At 53.4% G+C, this 11734-nt stretch overlaps 3 protein-coding genes across 9 annotated transcripts in view; 1 reads left to right on the top strand and 2 right to left on the bottom strand.

Annotated features, from left to right (window-relative positions):
- Positions 1-524: 524 nt before the first annotated feature.
- Positions 525-6409, bottom strand: FAM229A (family with sequence similarity 229 member A). Of its 2 annotated transcripts, XM_006019339.2 has the most exons (4): positions 6344-6409; positions 5257-5323; positions 4522-4655; positions 2726-2892 (listed from the first exon to the last, which is right to left on the bottom strand). In XM_006019339.2, the coding sequence occupies exons 3-4, from the start codon at positions 4638-4640 to the stop codon at positions 2790-2792; spliced, it is 222 nt and encodes a 73-aa protein (XP_006019401.1). In that variant the 5' UTR covers positions 4641-4655; positions 5257-5323; positions 6344-6409; the 3' UTR covers positions 2726-2789. The 2 variants fall into 2 exon arrangements, with proteins under 2 accessions (XP_006019400.1, XP_006019401.1); XM_006019338.2 differs by lacking the exons at positions 5257-5323; positions 6344-6409 and adding an exon at positions 4764-4842 and having other exon boundaries at positions 525-2892.
- A 263-nt stretch (positions 6410-6672) lies between these two features.
- TSSK3 (testis specific serine kinase 3) lies at positions 6673-7976 on the top strand. Its single transcript, XM_006019337.2, has 2 exons — positions 6673-6844; positions 7318-7976. The coding sequence occupies exons 1-2, from the start codon at positions 6673-6675 to the stop codon at positions 7974-7976; spliced, it is 831 nt and encodes a 276-aa protein (XP_006019399.2).
- Positions 7977-10536: 2560 nt separating this feature from the next.
- Positions 10537-11734, bottom strand: part of BSDC1 (BSD domain containing 1) — an 11163-nt gene continuing 9965 nt past the window's right edge. For all 6 annotated transcript variants that reach the window (XM_006019332.3, XM_006019333.3, XM_006019330.3 and 3 more), the window contains 2 exons: positions 11171-11274; positions 10537-11079 (listed from right to left, as the gene is read on the bottom strand). In XM_006019332.3, the coding sequence (XP_006019394.1) occupies positions 11047-11079; positions 11171-11274 (137 nt within the window). In that variant the 3' untranslated portion in view covers positions 10537-11046. The remainder of the gene's footprint in view (positions 11080-11170; positions 11275-11734) is intronic.

The following is an 11734-nucleotide window of genomic DNA, read 5'->3' as shown; positions in this document are numbered from 1 at the left end:
TGATGATGTAGATATCAGGATGCCGCACCCCATTTGGGCATCTGTATTAAAAAGAGGTTTTGAAAAATTGGGGAGAGTGCAGAAAGAGACTATCGAGGCAATTTGATTTTCAACATATAAAAACCTTCCTGGTGGGAGAAGCAAGACACTAACGCTTTCTCCAACGTAGCTGCAAAGGCAGAAGGCAAGGTAGAGATGCACCTTATAGACTATCTGAATCAAAAAAGGCCAGAACAAGACCCAACGGCTGCAAGCTGAAGTCAGCCAAGTTCAAAGCTAGGATGAAGGCACCAGTGTCTAGCAGTGGGGGAATGAACTGTTGGAACAAACCACCCAGGGGAAGCACTGGCTCCTCCAGTCTTTGAGGCTTCAGAGCAGGACTGCATGGCTTTCTAAAACAGAGTTTCAGCTAAACATGCCCTTGGGCTCCATGCAGTGATAGCAGGACAAAACATAACAACATGCCAGCTTTCCCTGTGGAAGGAGCTTTGACAGACTCTTGTCTTTGCATTGCCAGGGTCACACTGGATGATCTAACGATCCCTTGTCTTGGAGAAGAGAGGAGAGAAATCCAAGATGAACATACGGCAACGCAAGGCGTTTTTTGCACGCACTGCTAAATCCAATGATGTTACCTCTATTATTCCTATCCACTCCAAAAGTGAAGCCATAGCTGGATTAACCCTGCCCGCTCCCAGTCCTGGATCACACACTGGGTGCAGGGGACAAAGCTCCCTGTAGTCTCTGGCACGAGATGGTATACATCTGCTGCCAGGCTCCTCTCTGTCTGAGCTTTGCTCTCAACCCCTGGGCAGCAGGAACCAGGGATGTTAAAGCATAAGCTGCAAGTTGATGGAAAAACAGAGTTTCTGTGCCAGCTGCTGGCAGGGAACCTTATGCTCCACAGCCCATCCTCATAGGCAGGAGTCCTCCAACCCCCAGCACGTGGAAGCTAGTGAAGATGTAATTTCATTGGGGTGGCACGTGGCCTGCAGAGCCAGGTTTCCCTTTATATGGAGCTCTGACAGGCTCTCATCTTTGCATGGGGGGGCCAAGATGGCAGGAAAACATTTCAAGTCAAATGAGGTAGACACGTCAGCCCCCGCACCCGTGACAGACCTGCTGCTCCAACACCAATTCATGCCTGATAGAGTAGAATTAAATGATGGAAGCCTCCAGTTTCAACAGGCGAGGAGCTGGCAACTGCTAGCTTAATGCCTTTGGCCAGAGGCAGAAAACATGCAGAAAGGAGGCTAATCATCACAGCAGAAGTACTGCTTTGACCACAAGGAGAAAACCTGTCCGTGTGGGAGATGGACCTCTCAACTGGTTGCCACAAAGTCCCACTGGACCTGGGAACCATCACAAATCTCCCCCTTTCTGCTTAAGAACACCAGGCACGGCTGTGACACACATGCTCCAAATACACACACTCCATGGTGTGGATGTTAAGCAAACAAATGCCAACCCACCCATGCAAAGCAGGCCTGAAATGCTGCCAAATCAGGGGGCTACTCATGCCCCTTGGTGCAATGTAGGGGAGAATCACACCCCTGGTGCATCCAAGGGACACAAAGGCATAGACATCTCAACATCTGCCTATGAAAAGCTCTGGATTAAAGAACTTTTCTCCCCCAACAACGGTGGTTACAAAACTCACAGGCGGTTCAGAGATATAAAGGATAAAAGTGATTCCACATTTGGAAGGCGGGGATGAGGCAGCAGCGCTCTGTGCCCTACCTCCCAAGTGATGAAGAGCAGGGCCCTGGAGGAACCCTGGCTGGAGCAGCCTGCACACAACATGCTCTTACTGCTGGCTCCCTGCCACCTCCTTCCCTCCCCTGGGGGTGGGCAGCCCCTGTGCTAGTGCATGCTATGGGAGGCTCCCCTGCTACCAGCCACCCATCCAGCATTCAGCTCCTGCACAATCCAAGACCACCTGCAGTCCCATCCACTGACTTGATCACACTCCAAACCTCACCCTCCTCGCTCCGTTAAAGTGAATCTCGTCACCCCCACCAACCTCTGCCCCAACCCAGGCTGTCCAGCAACACCTCTGTGCTCAAATTCATTCCCCACACTCCTCCCCATGACTGGATCAAACCCAGCAGGAGCAGGGGAGGAGGCTGCTAGTGCTACCTATGCTTCCAGTCAGCCAGTGCAGGGTCCGTCCGATTCCTCTTCCACCAGAAAGGCCAGAGTGAGAATAGGGGGAGCCTGGGAACCAGGTCACCCCACACTCTGCCCTTGCAGGGGCTGCCTGCCCGCCTGCTGAGTTGGGTACCAAGCGGATGCTGCAGGGCTGGAAGAGAGAGGATGGGAATGGGAGGGTCAGGCTGGGGACAAACCAGTGTTCTAGAAGGGCATTGGGAAGCAGCCCCAGGTAGCCCAGCAGGGAGAGGCAGCCATGGCAGGGGCAGGGGAGACCCATAGGTTGAACCCAAAGACTGTCAGGAGCAAATCATACCAGCTTCTGATAGAGCCTGGTGCCAAAGCCTCTGCAGCAAGCCAGGACCACACAAGCAGTGCCCTCTGCCAGGCAACCTCCTCCACAAACCTGGAGCCGGTCGTTCCCTGCTGAGACCCCAGGCACCGGCGAGAGGCCCTGCCAAGTCTCTTGGTGGGAGCCACGGCAGAGGAACCCGATGCAGAGGAACATTCTAAGATGTCCTTTTATTAAAATGTGCGTCACCGTTCTGCGTGGCGCCCTTTGCTGTTCTCCGGCTGCCGGGGCGTTGCTGGCGGCAGCCTCCGCGGCCTCAGCACTCGAGCCCAACTTGGGGGAACCGCTAGGTGGTCCGCGGCCTGCGGTTCCCACCCATGGCAATGTAGACGTCAATGGGGACGTTGGGCAGCGTCAGGCAGTGGCACCCTGGGCATCTTCTCAGTTGCCTGCACAATGAGAGAGAGTGGGGGTTGTGTGTGGTGGGGGGGGAAGGGGACCTGGTTGATTCCAGCCTCCCAGGAGGCTGGTGCAAGGTTGCTGACATGGTTATTTGGGTGCAGAGAAACATGGGCTGGCCTGGCAGTCTAGCAGCTGGCTCCCGCCAGGAGGGGCTGGACTGAGTCAGGGGACCAGAGCCCGCCTGGACGGGGCAGGGAGGCAGCAGCACTCGGCTCAGACAGGTCCTTTGTGCCCTTTTCCTCTGGCTTTATGCAGAGAAAGGCTTTATGGGATCTGGCATTGCATCCCTACACCAAGGATACCAGGATGGAGCAGCAGCCTGAGACCCAGCTGGAATATACTGCCCATGTCCATCAGTAGAACAAGGGGAAGACCCCTCTGATGCCCCTCTGAGGGGGGCCAGCATTGTCAAACTCAGCTCTCACAGGAAGGCGGATCCTGCACAGAGCCCCCATGTCTGAGGAGATAAAGGCCAAGGGGTTGGGTCAAGACCTGAGCCCACAGGGGTGCTGCCGGGGGCTGATATGGCAGCTCCCAGGCAGCTGCCTCAGCACAGCAGAGCCACCCACCAGTCAGAGCAGTCTCGCGAAGCCTGACCTGGGTCTCGTGCTCTGCGGCACAGCTTACTGAGAAGGCAGGGAGGCAAGGATGAGCGTGTGGCAGGGCCAGCCCACTTCTACAGAAACCTGGTTCCATTCACACTGTTGCTCTCTGCCCGGTGATGGAAACACCAGCCCAGTAGGGAAGGGACCTCTCCCACACAGCCATCCCAGCCCTCCTCCAGCTCATGTAATCCTTTTGCTAAGCCAGCAGCCCCTTACCTGCTCCTCATCACTGCACCCCCTGAGCCCTCTTGTCCGCCACCCACAGGCTCCAGACCAAAGTCCTGAAGCCCCAAAGTCAAGGGGACTCCACCAGGGGTGCATCTGCTCCCAGCACTAAGCTGTACTAAAGCAGGTACCCAGGGAGGACACACTACACAGTTAACCCTAACCCAGCCCTGCCCCTCTGGAGCTTCTCTCAGTGCCCAGTCTGCAGGAACCAGCCTGGGCTGTTAACATGGTTTGCCAGAGCTGGATCAGGCAACTCTTACAGCCAAGAGGCTGTCGCAGCCTGCCCAAGCTGGGCTGGCCTCCCCTGAACAGGAGCAGCTCCTATGGGGCTACAGCACCCTTTCTCTTTCTTTCTTTCCAGCCCCGAGATGTCTCTGTGGCCTCCTCCCCAGTGCTTGGGAAGAACACAGCTGGACCAAGGAGACACTGAAGAGCAGAGGGAAAGGGCTGAGACTCCTAGCCACCACGCCCCCCCCCCCCCCCCCCCCCAGCAGGATCAAAGTGGGCAATTGAAGAGATTAAAATAAGGCGACACCCTCCCTCTCCACAGACCAGAAGAGCCCAGGTTTCTGGAGTGGGGGAGAATGACCTAAACACAGTAGCTGCCCCTACAGCAACCAAGGGGATGGACCCAGCAGAAGCAGGACTGGCCCAGGCCAGAACCCAAGTGCTCACTGGGGGTCACTTCCCAGCCTCCAACCAAGAGAAGCTGCATCCCCTGCGCACAGGGAATGGCTGGCTCACATGTGCACTCAGCTTCAGGCCCCCCACCACAGCCCAGACCTTGCTGCAGTGTGCTCAGTGGCAACTGGCTCCTGGGTTTCTGGAACAGCTGCCAGGCTGGGGGAATCTCCTGCCTCGATGGGGAATCTCCGAGCTTGTGGGGTCTCCTGAGAGTTCATGTCCTAGCCCCAGACCTGTTTGATGACGAGAGAAGCAAGGTAAGCATGGGTGATTTGGCGGGGCCGGGAGCTCGGCGCCACCCACCCCTTCACCTCCCACACCCTTGTGAGACCCTGACACACTTTGCAGAGGCTTGGGAGGATTCCCAGGAGTACGCCTGGCAGTCTGGGAGCCTAGTGCAAAGGGCACGACGCGAGCAGGGCAAACAGGAGGCAGAGAGCCTTCTGCATTGTGACACGGGAGGCTCCTCTTACATCACAAGACAGCTGGGGCATGGCAGGCATGGCCTTCTCTGCATTCCCAAGCCCATAGCTCAAGGCCCAGGGCTCTTCCCTGGAGTCCCGGGCACAGACCAGGGCTGCTGTGTTGGGCACCATGCTGCCACACAGCAAAGCCACAGCTCCCACCCCAAAGAGCCTGCCCCAAGTGTAAGACCACAGCTGGTTGCAGACAGGGAGCACAAAGAAGCTGAGGCCATGTTGACTAGCAGGGTAGTCTCAGTGCTCCAGACTTACCTGGTCTTAATCTAGGGCTACTTTCAAGCCAGATCCCACCAGCCTGAGAAGGCAGATGGGAGCTGCCTCTGTTCCCCAAAAGCTGAGGAAAAGGTCTTACCTTGCAGATGCTGAGACCAAAGGAATCTTTGAGGTTGATCTGTATGTTCCCTCCTGGACGCCAGTCCCTGTGGGGATCCATCATGGGGTTTAGAAAGGGATCCCGTAAGCCCCTCACACTGGACAACTACTTGGTCTGGTAAACTAAGACGGAGCACAAACACAAAGCCTACTCCACAGGGCGTTTCCCTCACCAGTCCCCAAAAGCAGATCACAAAGTCAATAGGGCAGGAATCATCTTTGTTCCACCTCTGTGCAGTGACCAAGATGGGCAGCCCCTTGATAAAGGAGGCAGCGTAGCCTAATGAATAGCACAGGAGTGGGCAAAAGGCGGCCTGTGGGCCGGATGCAGCCCGCCAGGCCATTCTAGAAAATTAATATTTATCTGCCCCGGCTGCCTGTCATGCAGCCCTCGATGGCTTGCCAAAACTCAGTAAGCAGCCCTCTGCCCAAAATAATTGCCCACCCCTGGAATAGCACCTGGGCTCAATTTCTCACTGGGTCACTGGGCAAGTCACTTCCCTCTCTTTGTACCTCAGCTCCTCCATCCACAAAAGGTTGATACTAGCCTCTTTTGGCAAGCACCGAGACACACAGATGGGGAAGGTTCTGTAAGCACTAAGTGTTACTATGATAGAAGCAACCCATGGACACCCCTGCCTGTATCGGAACCATACAAGCATGGTGGGGAAGGAACCTCGAAAGGCCATTTCTAGCCCAGCCCCCCAGCTCAAGGCAGAACTGTCCCAGTCTAAATCACCCCAGACTCATGGTCATCAAACATGCACTTAGCTCCCAGTGATGGAGACCTCCCCTCCCCTCCCTCTCCAAGTAGCCTGTTCCAGCGCTCAACCAGCCATGTAGATCTTATAAAGACTTTTCTAACTAGCAAGTCTCCAGATTACAATGGAAGCCGGTTACCTCCATGTCCACTAAGGAGAGGACAAGACCAAACCCTCCAAATTCACTTGAATCTGATCTTGAAAAATTTGCCCACTCCGCTATAAATCTACAGCGGGGGCAAATATATGGGTTACATTAAGAGTTACAAAGTCTGTACATCACTGCATGGTGTAAAAATCCCTTACCCCAAATCCCCACAAACAGGTCCCTGGAGATTATCCCATCACTGCCCTAGCACGACTGCCCAGGGCTGTGGGCATGTTAAGCAACTGCCCATTTTGGGCACTCGCCTCCCATGGCAGCCCTCCCCTTTGACTCATAAAATACAAGGTTGCATCATAATAGGGGCTTTGCATTTTGATGTCCCAATCCAGCTGCCCCCTTAATCAAGGGACTTTGTCTAGGCTGGAAAATAATTTAGGATTCGGGGCTGCAACCAATGCAGGCCTGGATCAGGAGAAGAAGCAAAGCACAGAGATGTCATATCAAAGCATCTACATGATGACCTGAGAGAATGAGTGGTCCAAAATTACAAGAGGAGATGGAGGAGTTTTTACTCTCCAATGGCTACCAGCTGGGAAAGACCATTGGGGAGGGAACATACTCAAAGGTGAAAGAGGCCTTCTCAAGAAAGCACCAGCAGAAAGTGGCAGTTAAAATTATTGATAAAAAGGAAGGTCCAGAAGGTAAGAGGCCTCTCATGGAGAGGGCCACAGGCTAGACAGTTGGGGAAGTGGTCACTATCTACAAGTTTGTTACTCCCGATTGAAAATATAATTCAGCTTCCCCCAAGTGAATGGGTATTTAAAAACCAAAACACACAACTAAGAGGACAAGTTCCTAAGGGAAGGCTGGTCCTTCCTGAGCTCCGCCAGGGTGGGGACTTCCCCTCTCACTAAGAGGCGAGTATTAATCTGTCCTTATCTTCCCAGCCCCTCTCAGCCTGAAATAGCCCAGTGGGTGGAGAAAGGGCTCATTTTCTTGGAGCAAATGGTTGCATTTGAAATGTCAACACCTTTTAAGCCATTCTCCAGTGAATGGTTGCCAGCCCTGGTCTCTGCACAGAGCTGCAGCATCCATGGGACGTGGTAGAGCACACATACCCCTATCTTAGCTTGTCTTCCTGGGCCTGGAATGAACCTGCCTTCTCTCTTCTCAGAGTTTATCCAGAGATTCCTGCCTCGAGAGCTCCAGATTGTCAAACGCTTGGATCACAAGAACATCATCCGCGTGTACGAAATGCTGGAGTCCGACAGGAAGATCTACTTGGTGATGGAGCTGGCAGAGGACGGGGACGTCTTTGACTGCATCCTGCACAAAGGCCCACTGCCCGAGAGCCGCACCAAGGCGCTCTTCCACCAGCTGGTGGAGGCGATCCGTTACTGCCATGCATGCGGTGTCGCGCACCGGGATCTCAAGTGCGAGAATGCCTTGCTGCAAGGCTTCAACTTAAAGCTGACAGATTTTGGGTTTGCCAAGCTGCTTCCCAAGAATCGGAAGGAGCTGAGCCAGACGTTCTGTGGCAGCACTGCCTATGCAGCGCCCGAAGTGCTCCAGGGGGTGCCTCACGACAGCCGCAAGGGGGACATCTGGAGCATGGGTGTCATCCTTTACGTTATGCTGTGCGCTGGCCTTCCCTTTGATGACACCAACATCCCCAAGATGCTGTGTCACCAGCAGAAAGGCATCTCCATTCCTGGGCACTTGGACATCTCAGAGGAATGTCAGGATCTCCTGAAAAGCCTCTTGGAGCCAGACATGATACTGAGACCTTCCATTGAAGAAGTCAGTTGGCACCCATGGCTGGTGAGCTCTTAATAACTCTCTCCCCAAATAAAGGGGACAGATGGCTTCCAAAATGCTGGCATAGTTTAATGGTATGCTTGGTTTCCAGTCTATCCTTACCTTCCCCTCCACACCCCCATGTCCCAGACACAGGATGGCTGGCCTCCAGAGGCAGAGGGAAAGTGGAGGGGCTGTTCCATTTCTCAGACCTCTCTCTCATCACATTTCATTCAAAACAAAACCACATGGCCTGAAACCCCTTCATGCCATTTGCTTTGTAGCTAGAAACAAGAGCATGTGAACCCAAGGGCCCTCGGTTCTCTCCCCAAGCACCTCACTGAAGCGAGGAGGCACAAGGCAGCATCTGCCCACCTCCCCAAGACCATTTCTAGTGATAGTCTCCAAGAAACAACCCACTGGACAGGACACGAGCAAACACTGAGTCAAGACCAGTAGCACTGGCTGCTCCATGGAGTAGTAGGTGCGCAGTAGATCTCTGAGCCAAGCAGATATTTATGTCCTTTCATCCTAATGGTCTTTTCTATGTCTTTTGAGTAAGGCAAGCTGCAAAATGGCACATTTCTTTTAGAAAGGACAGGTTGTAACAAAACCTGGACTGAATGCACCCAAACTTGGAAGCTAAAAACAGTCCCTGGTCTGGCTAGTCCTTGGACAGGAGACTACCTGGGAATGCTGTAGGCAGTCACTGCTAACCAAGTGGACAGTACGGCTCCCCTTCATCTAGGTTTATACCTGGATTAGGATGAAATCACTCAGCTGGGGCTCCACCAAGCCCACCTGCTTTTGAGGGGTCGGCCCCGTAGATAATAAATAAGACACCCAACACAGACAGCCAATTCTGTAGAATTCCTTTAATCGCTGTTAACTGCAAGTCTGTAAAAGGTTCAGGAGAAAGTTATCATTACAAAACTAACAGCTGTTAGGATCTCTTTTGCCCCAGCTAGAAAATGCTCCTGGGAGATGCAATATAATTTAAAAGAGAGAATATTGCACAAACAACCAAAAGGTTAATTAACTAAAGAAAGAATTACGAAGAGAAATGAAAGCACTGCCCCTTCTCCCAGCTCCTACCACGGGGCACAAGGTTCCAGCTGGGCACCTCAGTTTTAAAATTAGACTCGAGCATATACACAGGAATCTCCCCAGAGCACAGCACTATGCGCAGCTTATGTAGTTCTCAGATATTTCTAGACGGCTACTGGCCTCCTGGCTAGAGGCCCTGCTACAGAAACCCTCCAGCCACAATGGTGGACCTACTGGCAACAGGAATGTCTCCTGACTTAAAAGTTAAGACAGTTCCACATCCACGTAGAGGGAACCTAGCTGAATTTTCACTGCCTCCCCAAGATGCACCAATGTCAAGGACAGAGCTAGGCCACAGCAAAGACCCCGATGGGTCACTTTACACCAACAAGCTTTCCCCTGTCCCAGTGGGTGTTGCAGCCTACACAGGCTCTCAGACACGGATCTGGAAGACACTATCTCCAACCCACCTACAAGAGCTGTCACTGTTGTCTGAATCTCCCAGTTGGAAAATTGATGCTCCCAAGACCCAGAAGGCTTCTGTTATCTAGAAATAGAAGGAAACCCACAGCTTCAATTACGTGGCCCTAAAGAAGCAGAATGACCTAGAAATACCACGGATAAATCCAATACTCTGAAAGCCAGAGACAGTGGGGATGGTCCCTGCTCACTGAAGATAACTGTACTGGCCACATCCGCTAAGGAAGAGCATTTTGTGACAGATCAGAAGGAAACCGCCTCGTGGCCTAGAGGAAGGTCTGTCTAAAGCAGCCACTAGCAGTGGGGGAATGGGAGATGGAGCCTTAGCTGATAGGAATAAGGCCATTTTAACAACCTGTGGAGTTTGAGGAAAAAGCAGGAAGGGAAGGTTTGAGGCGGGGGGGATTCAAGCAGCAAAGAGAACAGAGACAGCAGTCAGCTTGTGCCACCAAGTCCCACCTGCTGCCAGACACCTTCCACCTCCCCTCTATTAAGAACAGGGGAAAATGGCAGGATGTGCTGACAAAGGCTGATATGGAAGTGGTGGACACTGGACCCAACAAGGTCTTTTACACGACTGAGCTGGGTGCTGACAGACGCTGACAAGGACAGGTTCTGCTTCTACCATGACCTAGGTCCACTGTCCACCTATAAAAACCCACAGGAATCAGGACTTTGCCAGATGAATTAAGGACAAATAAAAATTCCTGAAACCCAGCAGAGCAGAGGGAGGCAGCACAGTTGAGGAAGTCATGGAAAGGGCAAGGAGGAAGCAACTCCCCTCTGCTCTCCGTGAGAGGCCTCTGCCTCAGCAGGCAGAAATCTGGGTTTCCCTCTAAGAAGCTGCATCCAACAGAAGCAGAAGGAAGCACTGGGACTCCTGTCTTAACAGGAGGCTAGGCCAAGCGGAGGTGCAGAAAGGGACAGGGGCAGCAGTGAATTCCCTGTAGAGGGGCCTGGCTCCAGATCAAAGCCCCGCAGCCAAAAGCCTTTCCTCACAGCAGAAGGTGTAGTAGTACAAAGGGGTATCCCATGCAGCGCCTCCAGCCTCTGGCCAGCCGGGCGCGGGCGCCGGCGGGGGGGGGGGGGGGGGGGGGGGGTGATCTCTCGCAGGGGTTAGTTGGGCTGGGAGTCTAGAGCCTTTGAAGCTGCTGTATTGTAGGTTATACACATACACAAGCAGACAATCAGCAAACCAGCAGCTGAGAAGTACAGAATAATCCAGCCAGGTGTTCTAGTGTCCAGTTCAACCCTAGGGACCCACTGATGCCACCTGACCTGTCTCCAGCCCCCACGTCTTGCGGGGCAGTCACATTTGACCTTGCTGGTCTCTAGAACCTCTTGAGAGGCTGAGCCCCCTTCCCAAGCACCCCAAGTGAAATGCCTGCTGCCACCTCCTCCAGCATCTGAATGGGTCGTGAGTTTGAGCTACCCAAAAGATTTAGCAGGGATAAAACTCCTCCAGCCCAGAGCTGCAAACCCCAGCACAGTTACACATGAAAGGAATTGTCGGTCTGTGATTTAATTCACATCGGATGGTGGAAATGAGCCTGTGGCGTGCACACAGGAAGCAGCCTCCTTATTCCCAGTCCTCCCACTCTTCGTCTTCCATCTGTGAACAGGACAGAGAGCCATGAGTCAGCTTTGATACCACACCAGCCTCCCACTGGAAGCGCCAGACATAGGCCTGCCACTGCACTCACCTCCCCAGACACCTCCACCTTCGAGAGCGCCAGCTGCACCTCCTCTTCTGTCATGTCCAGGTCAAAGTCCTTTTCCCAGTCCTCGCTGATATCAGTGCTGGAGCCTGAAACCACAGAACCCTAGGATTAAGCCAAGGGCCAGCCCCCTGGAAGGCAAAGACACAAGCAGCCCAAGTCTCTGGGGGACTGAGTGATGTCTCACACACCATGTGCCAGGGTCACTACTTCCTCCAGTGGAAGCAAGTCTCATCAACCCAAGATCAGTCTATGCATCTCCCTGATGAATCAGATTCCTCCACAAGCTTGGTTAGGGTGAGGGGAGAGGGAGAAAGGGTGGGTAGAGGTGTCAAAGAAAAAGCTCTTCCTTTCCTCAGCAGCCCTCACTACTCCCACTGAGGTGTTAGGTAAGGGTAGCACGTTCTCTCTGAAGCACGAGACCTTGGACTTCACTGAGCAGACTGAGACTTCTGGTGCTGGAATTGCAAGAGACAGCCCCTGCCAGGGCATCTGCAGGTACAGTGAAGTTCAAATCAACCTACTGCAACATCTGTGGGGTGCAGGAAT

The sequence above is a fragment of the Alligator sinensis genome, unplaced genomic scaffold (assembly GCF_000455745.1).
Source record: "Alligator sinensis unplaced genomic scaffold, ASM45574v1 scaffold337_1, whole genome shotgun sequence".
NCBI lineage: Eukaryota > Metazoa > Chordata > Crocodylia > Alligatoridae > Alligator > Alligator sinensis.
Note: the sequence above shows the minus strand (reverse complement) of the source record. Positions and strands in the feature narration are given on the sequence as shown.